General features: G+C 46.9%; 2 protein-coding genes across 3 annotated transcripts in view; one reads left to right on the top strand and one right to left on the bottom strand.

The window, feature by feature from the left end:
- Positions 1-5,355, bottom strand: part of ercc8 (excision repair cross-complementation group 8) — a 96,344-nt gene extending 90,989 nt beyond the window's left edge. The window contains exon 1 of the mRNA XM_072496977.1: positions 5,198-5,355. Coding sequence (XP_072353078.1) covers positions 5,198-5,274 — 77 coding nt within the window. The 5' untranslated portion in view covers positions 5,275-5,355. The remainder of the gene's footprint in view (positions 1-5,197) is intronic.
- Positions 5,337-20,970, top strand: part of ndufaf2 (NADH:ubiquinone oxidoreductase complex assembly factor 2) — a 283,974-nt gene continuing 268,340 nt past the window's right edge. Inside the window, exon 1 of one of the 2 annotated variants that reach the window (XM_072496979.1) lies at positions 5,337-5,707. In XM_072496979.1, the coding sequence (XP_072353080.1) occupies positions 5,593-5,707 (115 nt within the window). In that variant the 5' untranslated portion in view covers positions 5,337-5,592. The remainder of the gene's footprint in view (positions 5,708-20,970) is intronic. The other variant, XM_072496978.1, reaches the window with a different exon arrangement.

Genomic DNA, 20,970 nt, shown 5'->3' with positions numbered 1-20,970 from the left:
GGAATTCCTTGCCCAGTGAAGCAGTTGAGGCTCCTTCTTTAAACGTTTTTAAGAAAAAGATAGATACCTTTCTAAAGAATAAAGGGATTCGGGGATATGGTGCACGGGCCGGAGAGTGGAGCTGAGTCCACAAAGATCAGCCATGATCTCATTAAATGGCGGAGCAGGCTCGAGGGGCCAGGTGGCCTCCTCCTGTTCCTAGTTCTTATGTTCTTATGTTTACTGACCAAAATAACCACTCCTCTGATCTTTGAGTCTAACCCCGAGTGAAACACCTGTCCCATCCATCCTTTCCTTAGCCTCGTCTGGTCCGCGAGCTTTAAGTGCGTCTCTTGCAACATGGCCACATCCGCCTTCAACCCCTTTAAATGCGAGAATACGCGGGACAGCTTGACCGGCCCATTCAGGCCCGTCACGTTCCACGTTATCAGCCTGGTCGAGGGGGTAACCACCCCCCCCATCCCGCCGACTAGCCATCTCCCTTTTTCGGCCAACCGTGTCCCCCCGCCTCCCTCCTCCAGCTCTCCCCCCGGCGGCCCACTCGCCCAACTCTCCATCCATACCCCTCACCTGGCTCTCCTTCAGTCAGCAAAGCAGCATCCCATTCCCCCCCCAAAAAAAACCCCTCCCCTGCCAAGAATCCGCTTAGCTCTGGTTTCCCCCCCATTGTGCTTCCGTGAGTCAGCTCACCCACGCTGACCCCTGCCGCTCCCCCCTCTATATACCAACCCTTAACTTGTTGCCTCCTTCGGGCTGCCCCCCCCCCTCCCCCCGGGCAGGATAGAGCGGCAAGCGCCATCTGGTACCTCCCTGTGCGCCGGACAGCCCGTCCCGGGCGTTTCCCACCCCCTAGCACCGAACACCTGGAAAACAAAACACCTGGAAAAAAAGCAAAACAAACAGAACCCCCAACCAAACTAGGGCAGACATGCCCATAAACTTATGCTTTACCAGCCATCCTCCCCTCGATCCCTCCCCACCCACACATTTCACCCCCATAGAGCAGTCCCTTAGTTCAGGTCCAGCTTCTTCTGCCTATGAACGACCACGCCTCGTCTGGGGTATCAAAATAGTGGTGCCTGTCCTGGTATGTTACCCACAGTCTCGCCGGGTGCAGCAGCCCAAACTTCACCCCTTTACCGTGGAGGACCGCCTTCGCCCGGTTAAAACCTGCACGCCTCCTCACCAGCTCAGCTCCCAGGTCCTGGTAAATTCGGATCTCGCCATTCTCCCACTTACTGCTCTGCTCTTTCTTCGCCCACCGCAGGACTCGCTCCCGGTCTGCCAAGCGCTGAAACCGTATCACAATCGCCCTCGGTGGCTCGTTTACCCTTGGCTTTCTGGCGAGAACCCTGTGCGTCCCATCCAGCTCCAAGGGCCGCGGGAAGGCCATCAGCGTCCCCAACATTGTGGCCACGTACGTGCTCGGGTCCGCCCCCTCCGCTCCTTCAGGAAGGCCCAGGATCTGCAGATTGTGGCTCCGAGACCTGCACTCAATGCCATCCAGCCTCTCCTGCCATCTCTTATGGAGCGCCTCGTGCGCCTCCACTTTCACCGCCAGGCCCATGATCTCCTCCTCGTTCTCCGCCACCTTCCTCCTCACCTCCTTGATCTCCTTCTCCTGCGCCTTCTGGGTCACCACAATTCTCTCCATGGAGGCCAGCATTTCCGTTTTCAGCTCCGTGAAGCAGTTTTTAAGGTGTTCCTGCTGTTCTCTGGTCCACACCACCCGATCCTTTCCGGCCGCCATTTTGTCCTCCCGGACCTTCTCAACCTTTTCCCCGGGGTCGCGCGTCTGCCGGCTCCGCTCCTGATCCTCTCCATCCACCAGCTGGGGTGGGAGGGCTCTCCCACATCTGTTCCCACGCTGGTCCCTCCTGTTAACTGCCGCTGCCGCTCCTTTTAGCGGCCTGAAACACCGATCCTGGCGGGAGCTGCCGTTTGCGTGACCTAGCAGGTCATGGCTGCTACCGGAAGTGACTCTGTTATTTTAATTCACACTTCCTTGCCTTCCATAGACCATCTTTTTGTTCTTTCCCTTCCACCCCTTGCCCGGTTCTCTAACTATTACCAGTTCCGATGAAAGGTCGGCGATTTGAAACTTTGACTTCGTCTCACGTTTTGATATGCCATCAATTTAAGACGGAGAATGCAGAGTGAATTAACTATGGCTTTAATTGACTTACGACAGAGTTGGCAGAGTGCCCCAGAATGAGGCAGTGTGAGAGGTTGCAGCTTCACAGAGACATGGCTCACCCCCGCCTCACCGGACTGTGCCATACAATCTGAAGGCTTCTCAATTCACCGGGTGGACCGCACGGCATCATCAGGCAAAGCGAAGGGTGGAGGGGTTTGCCTCCTCATCAACTCCTCCTGGTGCTTGGATGTGGCGACTCTGGCGACCTACTGCTCCCCCAACCTGGAATACCTGACCGTGAAGTGCCGCCCATATTATCTTCCACGTGAGTTAACTTCAGCCATTATCACAGCGGTCTACATCCCACCCCAGGCAGAAGTGAGGAAGGCGCTGGACGAACTATACACAGTAATAAACAACTACGAAACAGAACACCCGGAGGCCATGTTCATCGTGGCCGGAGACTTCAACAAGGCCAACCTCCAGAGTGTACTGCCAAAATTCCACCAGCACATCTCCTGTCCCACCGGGGACGACAACACTCTTGACCACTGCTACTCAAAAATCAAGGGCGCCTACCGTTCCATCCCCCGACCGCACTTTGGGAAATCAGACCATAAGACGGTGCTCCTTCTCCCGGCATACAAGCAGAAACTCAAGCGGGAGAATCAAGCTCAGAAGGCTGTGCAGTGCTGGTCCGAGGAGACAGAAGAGCTCTTACGTGACTGCTTAGACAGTGGACTGGTCCATATTTACGAACTCAGCGACCAACTTAAACGAGTATGCCACCACCGTCACAGACTTCATCAGCAAATGTGTGGACGACTGCGTGCCAAAGAAAACAGTACATGCGTTCCCCAACCGGAAACCATGGCTCAATCGCGAGAGTGACTCCCTACTGAAGGACAGATCTGAGGCGTTCAAGGCAGACGACCTTAACCGATACAAGAAATCCAGGTACGACCTCCGCAAAGCCATCCGAGTTGCCAAGAGAGAATATCAAACCAAGCTAGAGTCACAGACAGACTCTCGACAGTTGTGGCAAGGACTAAACAACATAACGGGCTACAAAGCGAAGCTGAACAGTATCTCTGGCAGCAGCGCACCCCTCCCCGATGAATTCAATGCACTCTATGCTCGGTTCGAGCAAGTAACCAACAATCCGCTGTCGAGTGCCTCAGCAGCCCATAATTCACCCATACCCACAATCACAGCTTCCGAAGTCAGATTGGCCTTCCTGAAAGTGAACCCACGGAAGGCGACGGGCCCGGACGGGATCCCTGGTTGTGCACGCAGAGCCTGTGCGGACCAGCTGGCAGAGGTATTCGCGGACATCTTTAACCTGTCCCTACTCCACTCCAAGGTCCCCACCTGCTTCAAGAAGACCACCATCATACTGGTACCAAAGAAGAACCAGGCAACGTGCCTCAATGACTACCGACCAGTGGCCCTGACTTCAGTCGTAATGAAGTGCTTCGAGAGGTTGATCATGAAGCGCATCACCTCCATACTCCCAGAACGCCTTGATCCACTGCAATTCGCATACCGCTGCAACCGATCCACATCAGAAACCATTTCCCTGGCCCTTAACTCATCCCTAGAGCATCTCGAAAACAAGGACTCCTACATTAGACTCCTATTTATTGACTACAGCTCTGCCTTCAACACCATAATCCCAGCCAAGCTCATATCAAAGCTCCAAAACCTAGGACTTGGCTCCCCACTCTGCAATTGGATCCTCGATTTTCTGACCAACAGACCACAATCAGTAAGAATGAACAACAACACCTCCTCCACAATAGTCCTCAACACCGGTGCCCCGCAAGGCTGCGTACTTAGCCCCCTACTCTACTCCCTGTACACACACGACTGCGTGGCAAAACTTGGTTCCAACTCCATCTACAAGTTTGCTGACGATACGACCATAGTGGGCCGGATCTCGAATAACGACGAGTCCGAATACAGGAGGGAGATAGAGAACCTAGTGGAGTGGTGTAGCGACAACAATCTCTCCCTCAATGCCAGCAAAACTAAAGAGCTGGTAATTGATTTAAGGAAACAAAGTACTGTACACACCCCTGTCAGCATCAACGGGCCGAGGTGGAGATGGTTAGCAGTTTCAAATTCCCACGGGTGCACATCTCCAAAAATCTGTCCTGGTCCACTCATGTCGACGCTACCACCAAGAAAGCACAACAGCGCCTATACTTCCTCAGGAAACTAAGGAAATTCGCATGTCCACATTAACCCTCACCAACTTTTACAGATGCACCACTGAAAGCATCCTATCAGGCTGCATCACAGCCTGGTATGGCAACTGCTCGGCCCAGGACTGCAAGAAACTTCAGAGAGTCGTGAACACCTCCCAGTCCATCACACAAACCTGCCTCCCATCCATTGACTCCATCTACACATCCCGCTGCCTGGGGAAAGCGGGCAGCATAATCAAAGATCCCTCCCATCCGGCTTAGTCACTCTTCCAACTTCTTCCATCGGGCAGGAATACAGAAGTCTGAGAACACGCAAGAACAGACTCAAAAACAGCTTCTTTCCCACTGTCACCAGACTCCTAAATGACTCTCTTATGGACTGACCTCATTAACACTACACCCTGTATGCTTCATCCGATGCCAGTGCTTATGTAGTTACATTATAAATGTTGTGCTGCCCTATTATGTATTTTCTTTTATTCCCTTTTCTTCTCATGTACTTAATGATCTGTTGAGCTGCTCACAGAAAAATACTTTTCACTGTACCTCGGTACACGTGACAATAAACAAATCCAATCCAATGCAATCATATACCCAGGCCCGAGGGGGAGGAGCCATGGGCAGAGCCAAAACCGTACAACATATAATATAGTAGCAATACTGGACATCACGTACTATTGTGGCAGCACAATTCAACACAGTGGTTTCACCACACCTTCAAAAGTAATTCACCGAGCACAAAGCGCTTTGGGTCATCCACGCAAGTCACTGTTGTTGGGTGGTTGCAACATGAACTGGGCACGCAGACTTGCTGGTACTCATGGTGTGTTGTGAGAATGGGGGCACTCACCTCCTGGTGGACTCGGCTCTCCTCACCCGAAGAGGCTCATCGCAGCCGCACTGACGAGCTGCCAAAAGAGCGAGCATCGTGGTAAGGCCCGGGTCATCCGCATCAAACCGGCGGACGTCTCCTTATCCAGGGCATCCGCTGACAATAACACCCGAGGCCGCCGGGGAAAAGGGCCCACGTCCTCGAACCGAGAGGAACCGGCGGCCGCCGTTCACATGACAACAAACATCGCGGCACTGGGCGCAGCCATCTTGGGAAGGAAAGGGACGTCGCAAAGAGCCAGGCTCTGATTAGCTGTCGCATTCCAACGCACCAATAGGGCAAGGCAGAGCTCCAGAAGTTTGGGACGTCGGTTAAAATCTCGCCTGTTCGGGGCCGAAAACGGAGAGTCGGCAATGAATCAAGTCAGGGCCCTGCTGCAGAGGATGTTTGGGCTGGTTAAACATCACATGGGGACGGATCAGTTTGGGAACAAGTATTATTATATTCCTCAGCAGAGAAACTGGACTGGTGAGTATTTGTTACTGTCCCCGGGAGCGCTGCCTTTCAGCTGCAGTAATCAGATCGGCGTTAAATGTGAACTTCAGTCATGTAACATTCAATCTTGGGTTTGAGAAATTTGGTGCCTCCTAGCAGGATCTTATGGTGAGTGAGGGAGTTGAATTTTAGAGCGTACTTAGAGAGTATTTGAAATGTTGTTCACACTTTACTGACGTGTGAATGACCCTGGGAAGTACTTAGGAAATACTCCATAATTTGTTGCTTGCCTTCTTACACCAACTCTTCAAATTGAGGCATATGTAAAAGTCTAGATTTCCACACTCCATTCTAAACTTTGAACTATACGGTTCCTCGGCTCAGCGATAACATGGAGTATTTGATAGAATCATTTTACAGGGCAGAATGAGGCCATTTGGCCCATCGAGTCTGCATCGGCTCTCGGAAAGATCACCCTACTTAAGCCCACACCTCCACCCGATCCCAGTAACCCCCACCTAACCTGGACACTAAGGGCAATTTAGCTTGGCCAATCAACCTATCCTGCACATCTTTGGACTGGAGGAAACCGGAGCACCCGGAGCAAACCCACGCAGACACGGAGAGAACGTACAGACACCGCACAGACAGTGACTCAAGCCAGGAATCGAACCTGGGACCCTGGAGCTGTGAAGTGACAGTGCTAACCACTGTGTTACAATGCCGCCCTATTGGCAAATGAGAGCTTAAAACCATCAAAATTCCAAAGGCATTTGGGGCGTTTGAGAACAAACCTCTTGATTTTTTTTGGTGGTGGGAGTTATGGAAGCCACTCGTACAGGGACTGTGACTAATCAAATGTAGAGAAGCATTTCTGCCAGATTCAGGATCAACCTCCCACCTTGTTCACAAAATGGCTCTTGGAACCGCAGAAAGCAGTATGTGATGAAATTTGATTTGCCTGTTATGTTAAAATGCTAGAAAACCATTTTCACCATTGTCATAATTAATCTTGTTACCTGTTGTTTAGTCTGGAGTACTGCCTTATGTCGGGGCTTTCGACTCAGAATCTCAAATACCATGTCGTTTTCTATATTCTTTTAAAAATAAGACCGTTGGTCATTTGGACGTTATCCTGGCGACTTAAATCGCCAGAGTCTCCTTTTGTCAGCTCCTTTTGGAATTTGTCGAAATCGTTTTGCTTTCTGGTGAGATTTTTCCACAATTCCATGCGGTGCAAAGAATGAAAGAGCGGAAAAGCTTCACTCTCTGTCTGGCTGCTCCTTATACAAAATCTGATCTTTGGAAACACGGATTGCCATTCTTAACATGACTGGTCTCCCAGAATACCAGCACTCTTATTTTTCTTTCAATCGACCGATTTTCGTTCAGTCTGTTAGTCTGGTTCTTGACTCAAGTAACTCGTTATGAGGATTGGACATTTCTTTTAAAAAATTTAGCCTTGTGGCTTTTAATGAATTTAAATGTCTTCACTTGGAAAATTGGCATGGAACATCTAGGTCTAGGAACTTTTTTTTTGTGCGGGGAGCATCTTGAGTTGAATGTTGCTAGCAATGTGCCCGATTACTTGAGTCATTTTCCTTGCCACTGAAAAGTAATGAAAGATCTCCTCTGCAACAGCGTTTTCATGTAACTTATTGCAAGACTCTTTCAAAGCAAACTGATGGTCTTTGTTTTAAAACTCATTTATTGAAAACTGTATACTGATTTAAAAAAATCAATTGTCATTTGTTGTACTTTCATCAGCTGGCATAGTCCTTTGAACAGAACGTTGCCACTTTGAAGACAAATCCTTTTGCCAGTGGATGTATCTGAATAAAATGCAGCTTCAGGAAAAAAAATAGAAAAACTGAAATGCATCCCACTTAGTGATAACACAGTGGCTCACTGACTTTGTGATATTGCCCATCTTTTATTCCTCATTTAAGGTCAGCACAGGAGTTCTCAGTATAAGCTGGTGAAAGTACAGACGTTCCAGATTGTCCTTGCTAGTTTACGTTGGGTATGTTTGGTAGAATTAATTTGTTGAGGATTTGCTGTGCTGCCTGACATTACCAACCAGCGCAACTGGTACAGAGATTTTTGAAACATTGAATAGTTATGTGGTTGGGAAGTACAGGCTCCACTGGATTCATTGCAGAGGAATAACCAGCGATCGGGTAGCTAACATGACTGGGAAAAACATCAGAGTTAGAATAAGGATTAAGGAGGCAACTGGTCAGAACATTTCTATTCATTGTGAGCTGTTCCTGGCTCTGGTCTTCCTTCAGGTGGTTGGGTGATAGTCTTTTTCGCGTTGGCCAGTGAAGGTCACCGTTGTTCTATTGCTACTGCAGAGAGAGGTTGTAGGGTGGTGCAACACCTTTTACCCCTGTCGATTTCATGCCCTTTTGGCTGGTCCCTGGTATGCCACTAATCAAGGTTAACCCTGACGATCAAGTCCAATCAAGGTCTGCCACCTTGATGGCAGGGCAAGCCCTTACTGGCCATGTCCGTAGGTGTCCGGGCCACGTAGGCCCTTCCAAATAAGGAAGGCAGGCGCTGTTGTGTCTGGTACATAGGTGAAATTAACATGCAAGTCCTATTGTCCCAGGATGGCCTGGAGATGGCCTTTTTCCTGTGTATTTCTGGAGTCTGGGCTGCAGCTTATTTCTTAGTGGTTATTTGAGCTGCAGCCTGTTTGTCCTCGAACTTGGCCAATTCTCCCAGCATCCTTTGCAGGACGCCAATCTTAGGTGGCTGTTTGACTACAAGGTGGTATTGAATTGAAAGTGAAAGTCGGGAATTTCATTAAATGCAGCAGACCGCATATCAGGCTTTTTGTTCCGAAAAGAGGGCCGAGCACACACATTTATTGTTCCACACAGAGGTCTGATGCTTGTCAGAGTTTGCGAACTGAGGTATGACATTCATACTTTCCTCCTTGAGAAATCGTCCCCTCTGGCTGATTCGTTTGGTGATGAAACTTGGATGCTAACTATGTCTTATCTTGCAGACATTTTTTCAATTCTAAACAAACTGAATCTCAATCTTCAAAGGAAGTATGATGATTGCTTTTGGCACCGTGAAGAAATAAATGTTTTCCAAAAGTCATTGAAAGTTTGGCAAGTGTGAGTACAAAGCCAAAACTACTACATGTTACCCACACTGCTATGATACATCAAAAAAAAACATGTTGGTAAGGGAATTGTCAACAGACTGGCAAGCCTTATTCAGTCGCATCTGGCTGTGCTGATCAAAAGTTGCTACTTTCCAGAGAAGTTCCAGATTTTGAAAGAGAAGAATGGTTGAAAAATCCTTTTTGAGTTTGAGACCCCAGAGTCAATTATTAACTTACAGCTGACTCCAAATGAAGAGACTGAACTAGTGCGTCTCACCTGTAACAGCACATTAAAAACAAGCCACAAGTCCATGTGGCTGTCAGCATTCTGAAGTAGCTTCTCCAAAAAGAATCCAGTACTGTGTAAAATGAGCATTTTGTTGCTATTGTCCTTCACAGCAACCTACATGTGCAAGGTTGGATTTTCCATGCTCACAAAGATGAAGACAACATAAAGGAACTGGCTGAACTCTGCACCTGATACCCGCAATGCCCTCTCCTATGAATCGGATTAGAGCGAAATCGTGAGGACCAAGCAGGCTCACCTGTCGCATTAAACGTAAGCAAAAGTCGGCAGGTTGGTAAAGTGGGTCCCGGGAAAAAAAAGTTTGAAAACACTGTTGTAGATGATATGCACTGCTTTCACTGTGCGTCAGTGATGGAGGGAGTGAATGTTTAAGTTGATAGATAGGATGCTGATCCAGTACACTGCTTTGTCCTGGATGGCGCTCAGCTTCTTGAGTGTTGTTGGAATTACATTCATTCAGGCAAGGGGAGAGTATTCCTTTGTCCTGGATGGTGCTCAGCTTCTTGCGTGTTGTTGGAATTACTTTCATTCAGGCAAGGGGAGAGTATTCCTTTGTCCTGGATGGTGCTCAGCTTCTTGCGTGTTGTTGGAATTACTTTCATTCAGGCAAGAGGAGAGTATGAAATGAAAATCGCTTATTGTCATAAGTAGGCTTCTAATGAAGTTACTGTGAAAAGCCCCTAGTCGCCACATTCCGGCGCCTGTTCGAGGAGGCTGGTACGGGAATTGAACCGTGCTGCTGGCCTGCCTTGGCCTGCTTTCAAAGCCAGCGATTTAGCCCTGTGCTAAACCAGCCCCTGTATTCCATCATACATGTGACTCGTGTCTTGTCGATGGTGGACAGGGCTTTGGGGAGTCAGGAGGCGAGTTCCCATTACATCATTCCTCGTCTATGACTGCCTCACTTAGCCATAGTATTTATATGGCTAATCCAGTTCAGTTTCCAGTCAATGGTAACCCACAGGATGTTGATAGTTGGAGATTCAGCATTGATTATGAATGGGCATTCATTAGTGGGATGTTGTCCAGGATTTTGCACCATGGCTTCAGGTATCCTCTAAATACACTTGGATGAATTGCTTACATAGAACATACAGTGCAGAAGGAGGCCATTCGGCCCACCGAGTCTGCACCGACCCACTTTAATCCTATCCTTGTAACCCAATAACCTCATCTAACCTTTTTGGTCACTAAGGGCAATTTATTATGGCCAATCCACCTAACCTGCACGTCTTTGGACTGTGGGAGGAAACCGGAGCACCCGGCGGAAACCCACGCAGACACTGGGAGAACGTGCAGACTCCGCACATGCAGACTCCGCACAGACAGTGACCCAGTGGGGAATCGAACCTGGGACCCTGGTGCTGTGAAGCCACTGTGCTAACCACTATGCTACCGTGCACTCCAATTCAGAGATGGTGGAGTCCAGTGCACAATTTACAGACTCTCCTACATGTGAAGGATCAGATAGAGGAAGTGTTTGGAGGTTTGTGGGTTCTCTCCGTTGCCTCAATTTTTGTTTGTGTGTTCCCGAAGTCTCTTGCCATGTTCAGTGCCTTTCTGAATGAATCTTCATTTTGGTCAGTCACAAGCCTGGGACTCCCATTAGTCAGTTTGATCTCTTCACAAATACTTTGACGGCATCCCTGAAGCATTTGTGTTGTCCTCCTGGGAGTCTCCGGTTGCGAACAAGTTCCTAATAGAAGTGTAATTTGGGAGTCTGGTGTCCGGCATTAGTGAGACATGTATTGGCCAGTGGATGTGGTTAAAGTGGTTAGTGCCTCACTGCAGGGCATGCTTAAGAGACGATTCTGCCGTTGATTCGTATTCCATTCCACTGGATTTGGAGGATCGTATGAAGGTACCGTTGATGGTGCTTCTCCTATGCTTTTATGTACTTGCAGTATGTTATCCAAGACTCTGACCTTAGTTGCGTTTTTGAGATCCTGGTCCTCAATTGCACATTTCATCAGCAGTCTGAAGGCTGAGCTGGCACATTGGAGACGATAATGAATTTTGTCCGCTATGTCTGCCTTTGTTGAGCAAAAGTTCAGAAGAAATGGAAAATGGTCCACATTTTCCAAGTTTGCTTAAAATGAGGAGATTATGTGATGTGAGAGCTATTTAGAAGAGCACCTCTGTTTTCTAGGTGTTTAGTGAAAGACCCATTTTCTCATGAGGAATCAACAATGATTTGAGCTCAGTTTCTGAGTGAGTTCACAGAATGTCATCTGCGTACTGAAACTCGATGACTGAAGCATGTTAGTTTTGGATTGAAACGGGCGTAGTTTGAACAGTTTCTCTGCTGTCTTGTAGATTATCTTTATTGCTGTGGGAAATTTGCTGGAGGTGAGATCACAGCGGGAAAATGGACAAGAGTGTGTAGTTACTGCAATCGGACTGGTCTCCCTACTTGAATATTGTCACACCCAAAGTGTTCCTGAGATCCTCCTGCAGGCACTCTTCTTCCAGATGAGGGATGAGAGATTGTGCAGTCATGCCAAGAACTTCGGCAGGGATTCCACCTACTCCGGAGGCCTCGTTGTTCTTTAGCTGTCGAATGATGTTTCAACTTTGTTCCAGATTGGGATACTTTCGATATGAACTGACCACTAGATGGTCCCTTGATGAAAATAAACACTGCAGCAATTAAAACGCTCCAATGTTTTCTTTTGTACTACTTTGTTACCAGCAGAGACCCACTGAGTATTTGTGGTTAAATTAGGTCTGGGAAAAATAAATGGGAAAACAAAAAAAATGAGGAATAGTTGTGCAGAGCCTTGGCCTAATTTCACCTGGAACACTTTGTTCAATTCGGCACAAAACGTCAGGAGGAAGTTTATTTTGGCCTTGAAGGGGGTATAATGCATACTCACCAGAATGACACCTAGGCTTAAGGGGTATGAAAACAGATTTCATAAGGTTGCGATTAGACAATTGAGGGGCGAGCTAATCCAGGTGTTATAGAATGACAAAACAAGTCACTAGGGTAGATAGAGAAATAATTTTCTTTGCTCGGAGACCCAAGGCAAAAGACTACAATGAAAAGGAAGCTGGGCATTTGGGAGTGAAATTGGCCCATCTTTTTTTCCCACACAGGGCTATGGATGCTGGATCAATTCTAATTTCCAAAACTTTAGATTAAAAGCTTTTCTTCAGTAAGGGAATCCAGAAATGTGGATAAATGGAGTACAGATTAAAGGGTGAAAAACCTATTGCTATTCCTATGATTTTCTTGTTGCAGACCTCTCGGGTTGGGTAAATGTGCCACCAATGACCCTCCCCAACTGTATTTAAAAATAAAAGCATCTTTGCATACAGATGAATTGTTCTTATAACACCATTGTAATGATAACAAGTACAGGCTCAAACTTTTACCAGCCACTGGACAGGTAGTCAACATGATTAGGCAGAAGGCACAGATCATGAGGATCACAAGCAAATGGGAGGGCTTCAACTGCAGCCAAACATCTTCAGCAGTGGCTAACTGAACACTCGTTTAGCTGTTCTCCAGCATTAACAGTCATGTCTAACATCTGTCCCAGTCCTCGCACTCTGAATTAAACTGTACAGTCAAAAGACTAACATTGTTATTCTTGTCAACTAATATTGCTGGATCACCAGGTACTACAGGTCTAGCCTCTGCACCTAATAATTTCAAAAAGGCACATGATTTTACTTAGCTACGCAAGTTTTAGTCACCACCAATCACCACACTGAGTTTCTAGTGCCAGTTTTCAGTGGTCACATGCATCCTATGGTACTCTGAAGAGGCGATGCTCCACAAATGGCTTTGAGTGGATGTGGCTCAGTCGAAGGCTCTTGAGTTGGTTGTGACTTCACCGAGCTTGGACGGAGAGGTCTTGACTGCACCAACTCAGTGCCTACTGAGGCTGGTACTATGGTTGCAAGGGTAAAAGGTATGCAGAGGTACTGCCATCCTAAGAGAGGTCACCTTGGAAGGAATTTTGCCCAAAACTCTGCTGTATATGCCCTTCACCATCTGCTATTCTGCCTGATCCCTCTTGGTGACATTAATGGCTGTCTCCTTAATCTGTGCAGAGTTTGCAGTGCAGTGGGATATCTTCCTGTTCTCCTACTTTGATTTCACTTAGTTTCATCTTCTGCAAAAAGAGTGGCGGAGTGGCAGTGGGTTAGGGTGTGACGTGTTGAAAGGTTTTGATATTAGTGTAGTGTGTGTTGTGTTATGCTTCTTCATGTAGCATAAGCTGCTTCCTTGATGTATGCTCTGACAAAGGAAGGTTCAGACTTGGAGATAGGTTTAACACAATTATTGAACAGTTAGCAATTCTCCTACTTGAGTTCGACTCCTGCTAATCTTCCTATAGTAACTCAATCTAACTAACCAGTCTGCTCTAAGCCATGAGGTGGGTGTGATGCTTCTGATCTGCCCCTGCCCTTCTCTCTGAGTGTAGCCCGTGGAAAGAGAAAGAGCATGTGTGCCCTGTCTTTTTATATGGGTTGCCCCCTTGTGGTAGTGTCATCTCTGGGTGTCTTGACTGCCCATTGGTCGTGTCCTATTCTGTGTTCATTAGCTGTATGTCTGCAAGTCATGATGTCTCTGGTGCTCCCTCTCGTGTTTACTTAGTCTTAGTGTATTTACATTAACCCCTTGTGTATTTACAGTGATGCATATCACCACCGTGTGCACACAAGGAAGAAGAATCAGCCAATGTGGATGAGCGAGAAATCATTTTGAATGCAGTAATTTCTGGTGATTGGAGGAGAGGAATGGGACAGGGAAGAATAAATTTGGAGCTCAAATAGGGTGGTGCAATGCTCTGCAGAGATTAGGAATGGTGCAAAGCTCATCCTGGTTAGATCTTTAATATTCTTCTCTGCAATGTAGCCTGGCCTTGGAATAGTGTGATGTTATTGATTTACGCAACATTGCCGCTGGTTAACCTAATGGGGCACCTGACATCCATGGGAGTGGAAGAGATCCTGCTCCCTTGTAGTTGTTTGTTTTATTAACATCTCAATGGTTGAGAAATGAGGTGCACTGATTGTTATGTTAGCTTCAGTAACTTTCTTTCCCATGGCATTGTACATTATCAGATGAATCATGGTTATTATGAACTATAAATTACCCATGGTCTCGCTGATACAACCGAGACTATCTCACCAAGTTGGTAGGCAGTTCACTCTACCTGTAGATCCCCATTTCAGCTACACCAGTCTTCCAAGCTGAGTTCTAGTCCCTTTTCTTTCAGGAGTTACCCCCGATTCTCCACAGACTTCTATAAATAGGGTTCCACTTGTGCAGTCTTCCTTGTCTCGTGTACTTCCTTCTCGACTCCTGTTATTCTGCTTCTCCTTCCATCTGCATCTGGGGTCACCTGCCTTCAGCTCTCCTTGTGTTTGGCCACAAAGCTTCCTGCCTGTTGGTATTTTTTCCAGGTCAAGGTTCGCCATGTCAGAGGATCAGTATTGCTTCTTATCCGTGAAAATGACATTTGATCCCTATTTTAAAAATCCTTTCACTGGATGTGGACATTGCTGGCTAGTCTTGCACTTATTGCCCATCGCTAATTGCCCTTGAGGAGGTGATGACAAGCTGCTTTTTAATCCACTACAGTCCATCTGACATTGGTGCCTTGTCAGTAATGCTTACATCCCATGAACTAGCAGATTTTTAAACGTCAGATTCAGGAAAATTGGATGACTTTTACTTGTCTCTACCAAGGATCGAGTGGTCAATTGGAATGCTCCTTAGTTGTTTTGAGATGAGGGATCCAAATTTCCTTGTCTGCATAGCTCAGTATGCATCATGCCTGTGATCTTTCCCACTGAAACGATTAGACCTCTTCAATTTTAAGAAAATTGATTATGAAAATACTTGCAACATGGTTTATATTTCTGGTACTTAGCAGGTACAGCAGCATATGTTCTTTTTTTGCCTTTTTTTTGTTACTGATTTGAATGATTGATTAATGAATGCCTTTATGAATTCTGTTCCACTATAATAAACATGGCATTTCTGTCCAGAAGATGTCAGCATTTTCAAAAGAAAAACGCTGATCCAAAGACAGATAGGAAATGTTTGGTACATCTGGTGCATGTTTGGACCATCACACTTGTTTTTATGTCATTTCCCTTGTCATACAAAGTCATTTGCAATGGCACATCTAATAAACATTCATTGATGCATAGATTGGAGAGTTCAGACATCTACCGTTCGAAAAAAAGTAATTTGGTATTCACTGCTTTTGTCCTGTAGCTTGAAGTTTCCAAGCATTTGTTACCTGTGAAATTTCCCAACCAAATAACAGTTCAGATACTTTACCTGGACCTGTTGGAGTCCAGAAAACCAGTCCGTTAAGAATGATACTGGAGCAAACTTCGGCTCAAGTTTTACCTTTGTTTATACACTTAACCATTACAATTATTTACATCTTAACTCAAATCCCACAGTTTTAGTAAGTATCGTATGTGCTCAGGTAACTCCAGTTAATGTCTTCCACCTGCATTTAATCAAACAATAGTTTTACAATTAACACCTGCATTTACTTACCAGCAATTAGATTTTTTTTGCTGTGAGGGACAGTAGCAACAGAATATAGAAACATAGAAAATAGGAGCAGGAGGAGACCCTTCGAGCCTGTTCTGCCGTTCATTATGATCATGTCTGTTCATCCAACTCAATAGCCTGATGCTGCGCATCCTCACCACCCCCCTCCCCAAATTTCCTTGCATCTCCTTTGCCCCAAGTGCTGTATCGAACTGCTTCTTGAAAACATACGGGGTGCAGAAATAATTCTAAGTCTGCTTTTGGGCGTGTTTGGTGGGGTGTTTCTCAGCAGCTGCAGTGCTAAGATTCACCCCGCTATTCACTGGCAACAAAGAACAAAGAACAAAGAAATGTACAGCACAGGAACAGGCCCTTCGGCCCTCCAAGCCCGTGCCGACCATACTGCCCGACTAAACTACAATCTCCTACACTTCCTGGGTCCGTATCCTTCTATTCCCATCCTATTCATATATTTGTCAAGATGCCCCTTAAATGTCCCTATCGTCCCTGCCTCCACTACCTCCTCCGGTAGTGAGTTCCAGGCACCCACTACCCTCTGCGTAAAAAAACTTGCCTCGTACATCTACTCTAAACTTTGCCCCTCTCACCTTAAACCTATGCCCCCTAGTAATTGACCACTTTGCCAGTTTTGTGCCTTGGGGAGTTTCTTTCCTCTGAGGCCACACTTTAGTTGGTTTCCTGCTGGCAAGCTCCGATCGGGGCACCAGTTTGACCAGCAGTCCCAATCTCTGCATTCTCTCTCTCTCTCTCTCTCTCTCTCTCTCTCTCTCTCTCTCTCCCATTCTGTGTACCTTGGCACTGCCAGCCTGGCATCCTAGCAGTATCTCCTGGACGCCTGCTCAGCACCAGGTTGGCACTGCCAGGGTGCCTGGGTGGAACTCCCTGGCAGGCAGACGGAGTGCTAGGGTACCACCCTGCCCTATCCCTGACCACCTGGGGGTCCCTAATTTCCTGCGAGACACCCCCCACCCTGAGGTGCTGTCACATCTAGTCCACGTTTGTGGAAACCAGTGCTGAACAGCGCCCTGTCGAGGTCTCGCAGATGCGGCTGTTCAGTCCCGGGCGCTGGGTGAAAGTGGCGTCTGGGCTCATTTATATATGTTGATCTGAATCACTCCCAGCAAGGGCAAGATCCATATCACGCTGGGTGGGACTGAGTCGGGTGACTTGCAATTGACGCAGAGCCTGATTTGGAACTCTCAGGATTCGTCCGCAGTGGCTGAATCCCACCCACAATGTTTTGGCCTCAAATGCTTTCTGTGGTAGCGAATTCCACAGATTGACCACTCTCTGGGTGAAGACATTTCTCCTCATCTCAGTCCTATAAAGGAATTGCCCCAATAGAAACAGTGGTAAACACTATATAGAGGAAGAGACCTGAGGAAAATTGGAGGAGTTCTCAGTGCTGTGTCAGGGGAAATTCATTCAGGACAAGCATTGGGGGAATTCACTCCAGAACTATCACTGCGGGAGATTCCCAGTCCTGTGTCTGGGTGTAGCACTCATCAGTCATTGAGTGAATATACCAAATAGTAAGGGAATACATCCCAAGAACAAATATTGGTGGGGGTGAGGCTGCACCAGGATTGGATTGGATTGGATTTTGTTTATTGTCTCGTGAACTGAGATACAGTGAAAAGTATTTTTCTGCGAGCATCTCAACAGATCATTCAGTACATGGGAAGAAAAGGGAATAAAAGAAAATACATAATAGGGCAACACAAGGTATACAATGTAAGTACATAAGCACCGGCATCAGATGAAGCATACAGTGTGTAGTGTTAATGAGGTCAGTCCATAAGAGGGTCATTTAGGAGTCTGGTAACAGCGGGGAAGAAACTGTTTTTGAGTCTGTTCTTGCGTGTTCTCAGATTTCTGTATCTCCTGTCCGATGGCAGAAGTTGGAAGAGTAAGCCGGGGGGAGGGGTCTTTGATTATGCTGCCCGCTTTCCCCGGGCAGCGGGAGATGTAGATGGAGTCAATGGATGGGAGGCAGGTTCGTGTGATGGACTGGGCGGTGTTCACGACTCTCTGAAGTTTCTTGCAGTCCTGGGCCGAGCAGTTGCCATACCAGGCTGTGTTGCAGCCTGATAGGATGCTTTCTATGGTGCATCTGTAAGAGTTAATGTGGACATGCCAAATTTCCTTAGTTTGCTGAGGAACTATAAGCGCTGTTGTGCTTTCTTGGTGGCAGCGTTGACGTGGCTGGACCAGGACAGATTTTTGGAGATGTGCACCCCTAGGAATTTGAAACTGCTAACCATCTCCACCTCGGCCCCGTTGATGCTGACAGGGGTGTGTACAGTACTTTGTTTCCTTAAATCAATTACCAGCTCTTTAGTTTTGCTGGCATTGAGGGAGAGATTGTTGTCACTGCACCACTCCACTAGGTTCTCAATCTCCCTCCTGTATTCTGACTCGTCATTATTCGAGATCCAGCCCACTATGGTTGTATCGTCAGCAAACTTGTAGATGGAGTTGGAACCAAATTTTGCCACGCAGTTGTGTGTGTGTATAGGGAGTAGAGTAGGGGGCTAAGTACGCAGCCTTGCGGGGCCCCGGTATTGAGGACTATTTTGGAGGAGGTGGTGTTGTTCATTCTTACTGATTGTGGTCTGTTGGTCAGAAGATCGAGGATCCAGTTGCAGAGTGGAGGGCCAAGTCTTAGGTTTTGGAGCTTTGATATGAGCTTGGCTGGGATTATGGTGTTGAAGGCGGAGCTGTAGTCAATAAATAGGAGTCTGATGTAGGAGTCCTTGTTGTCGAGATGCTCTAGGGATGAGTTAAGGGCCAGGGAAATGGCGTCTGCTGTGGATCGGTTGCGACGGTATGCGAATTGCAGTGGATCAAGGCGTTCTGGTAGTATGGAGGTGATGCGCTTCATGATCAACCTCTCGAAGCACTTCATTACAACTGAAGTCAGGGCCACCGGATGGTAGTCATTGAGGCACATTGCCTGGTTCTTCTTTGGCACCGGTGTGATGGTGGTCTTCTTGAAGCAGGTGGGGACCTCGGAGTGGAGTAGGGACAGGTTAAAGATGTCCGTGAACACCTCAACCAGCTGGTCCACGTAGGCTCTGAGTGCACGACCAGGGATCCCGTCCGGGCCCGTCGCCTACAGGAAGGCCGATCTGACTTCGGAAGCTATGATGGTGGGTATGGGTGAGTTATAGACTGCTGGGGCACTCAACAGCAGATTGTTGGTTACCTGCTCGAACTGAACATAGAATGCATTGAGTTCATTGGGGAGGGGTGCACTGCTGCTGGAGATACTGCTGTGCTTCGCTTTGTAGCCCGTTATGTTGTTTAGTCCTTGCCACAATCGCCGAGAGTCTGTCTGTGACTCTAGCTTGGTTTGATATTCTCTCTTGGCATCTCGGCCAGCTTTGCGGAGGTCGTACCTGGATTTCCTGTATAGGTCAGGGTCGTCTGACTTGAACGCTTCAGATCTGTCCTTCAGTAGGGAGTCAATCTCGCGATTGAGCCATGGTTTCCGGTTGGGGAACGTACGTACTGCTTTCTTTGGCACGTAGTCGTCCACACATTTGCTGATGAAGTCTGTGACGGTGGTGGCATACTCATTTAAGTTGGTCGCTGAGTTCTTAAATATGGACCAGTGCACTGTCTCTCAGCAGTCATGTAAGAGCTCTTCTGTTTCCTCGGACCAGCACTGCACGACCTTCTTAGCTGGATTCTCCCGCTTGCGCTTCTGCTTGTATGCCGGGAGAAGGAGCACTGTCTTATACTCTGATTTCCCAAAGTGCAGTCGGGGGATGGAACGGTAGGCGCCCTTGCTTTTTGAGTAGCAGTGGTCAAGAGTGTTGTCGTCCCTGGTGGGACAGGTGATGGTGAGTTGCCTTCTTGAACTGCTGCAGTCCTTGAGGTGTAGGTACACCCACTGTGCTGTTATGGAGGGTGTTTCAGGATGTTGCCTCAGCGACAGTGAATGAACGGCGGCATATTTCCAAGTCAGGGTGGTGAGTGACTTGGAGGGGAACCTCCAGGTGGTCGGGTTCCCAAGTATCTGCTGCTCTTGACGTTCTAGATGGTAGTGGTTGTGGGTTTGGAATGCCTAATGAACATTGGTGAGCTACTGCAGTGCATCTTGTAGATGGTGCACATGGCTGCCACTGTTCGTATGTGGCGGAGGTTTTGAATGTTTGTGGAAGGCGGAGCAATCAAGTGGGCTGCTGTGTCCTGGATGGTGTTGAGCTTCTTTAGTGCTTTTGGAGCTGCACTCATCCAGGCAAGGATACCAGATGAGAACACAAAACAATGTTTCTATTTGTAAAACTGAGAGGAAAGTATACTTCACCCCAGGAGTGATGACTTTGACTCATAGGTATCTTTTATGTTTAAACAACCTTTTAAATTATACACAGATTTAACCACATCAAATAAATAGTTTTACAATTATCTGTTAAACAAGTTTTAAATAAAAGGAAAAATTTGAACGTATGATTTACACATGTTACTAATTCCAGTACAGTTCAAATGCCACTTATAAATAAAGTTAACAAAACAGGTTTACTTGCTCTACTGTGGAGAGACTTTTGGAGAGAGTTCCTTTCAAGTGCAGCTTCAATACACCTCTGCTCAATCTAACAACATTTGGCAAAACTGCTGTTCAACTTTAAATCCTATAACAGACTTCAAAACTACAAACAGTCCTGGCTCCTCCCATTAAGTACATCATCTGTATCCCACTAAGCTCCATGGCCTGCTTGGCTAGGACTAAATACAAACCCTCATAAATTATCTACACTCCAGGGAATCTCCAGCAATCAAAACATGATTCCATTAACCCCTTTTATCTGTAACCAAGTAGGTGGTTGGAATGAATGATTATATCACCTTTTACAACTTCTTAACTACAGCTTTAGTAGACCCAATCCCTGTATGTATTTTAAACAAGAGTTTTTAATAACATTACTGCTCCAAATGTGAAATGTAATATTTCTGCATATATAAAATCACACTACCTGCATTAAATGTTATTTGTCATGTGCCTTTTCCATCAGCTTGTCTTGGTTATCTTGAAGTCTATCACTATTCTCCTTACAGTTTACAATACTTCCAAGTTTTGTGTCATCTGTAAATTTAGCCCTGTATACCCCGTCTAGGTAATTAATATAGAAGTAAGTAGCCCTAATACTGACCCTTTGGAATCCCATTGGTATACCCTCCTCTAGTTCTAAAAAGAACAATTCATCGCTACTCTGTTTCCTGTCACTCAGCCAACTTTGCACCCATGCTCCATTCAGCTCCTTTTATTAAAAGGGTTTCAACTTTGCTGGCAAGCTTATTACGTGGCA

Source organism: Scyliorhinus torazame, chromosome 3, assembly GCF_047496885.1.
Source record: "Scyliorhinus torazame isolate Kashiwa2021f chromosome 3, sScyTor2.1, whole genome shotgun sequence".
NCBI lineage: Eukaryota > Metazoa > Chordata > Chondrichthyes > Carcharhiniformes > Scyliorhinidae > Scyliorhinus > Scyliorhinus torazame.
This window is presented reverse-complemented; position numbering and strand designations above follow the sequence as displayed.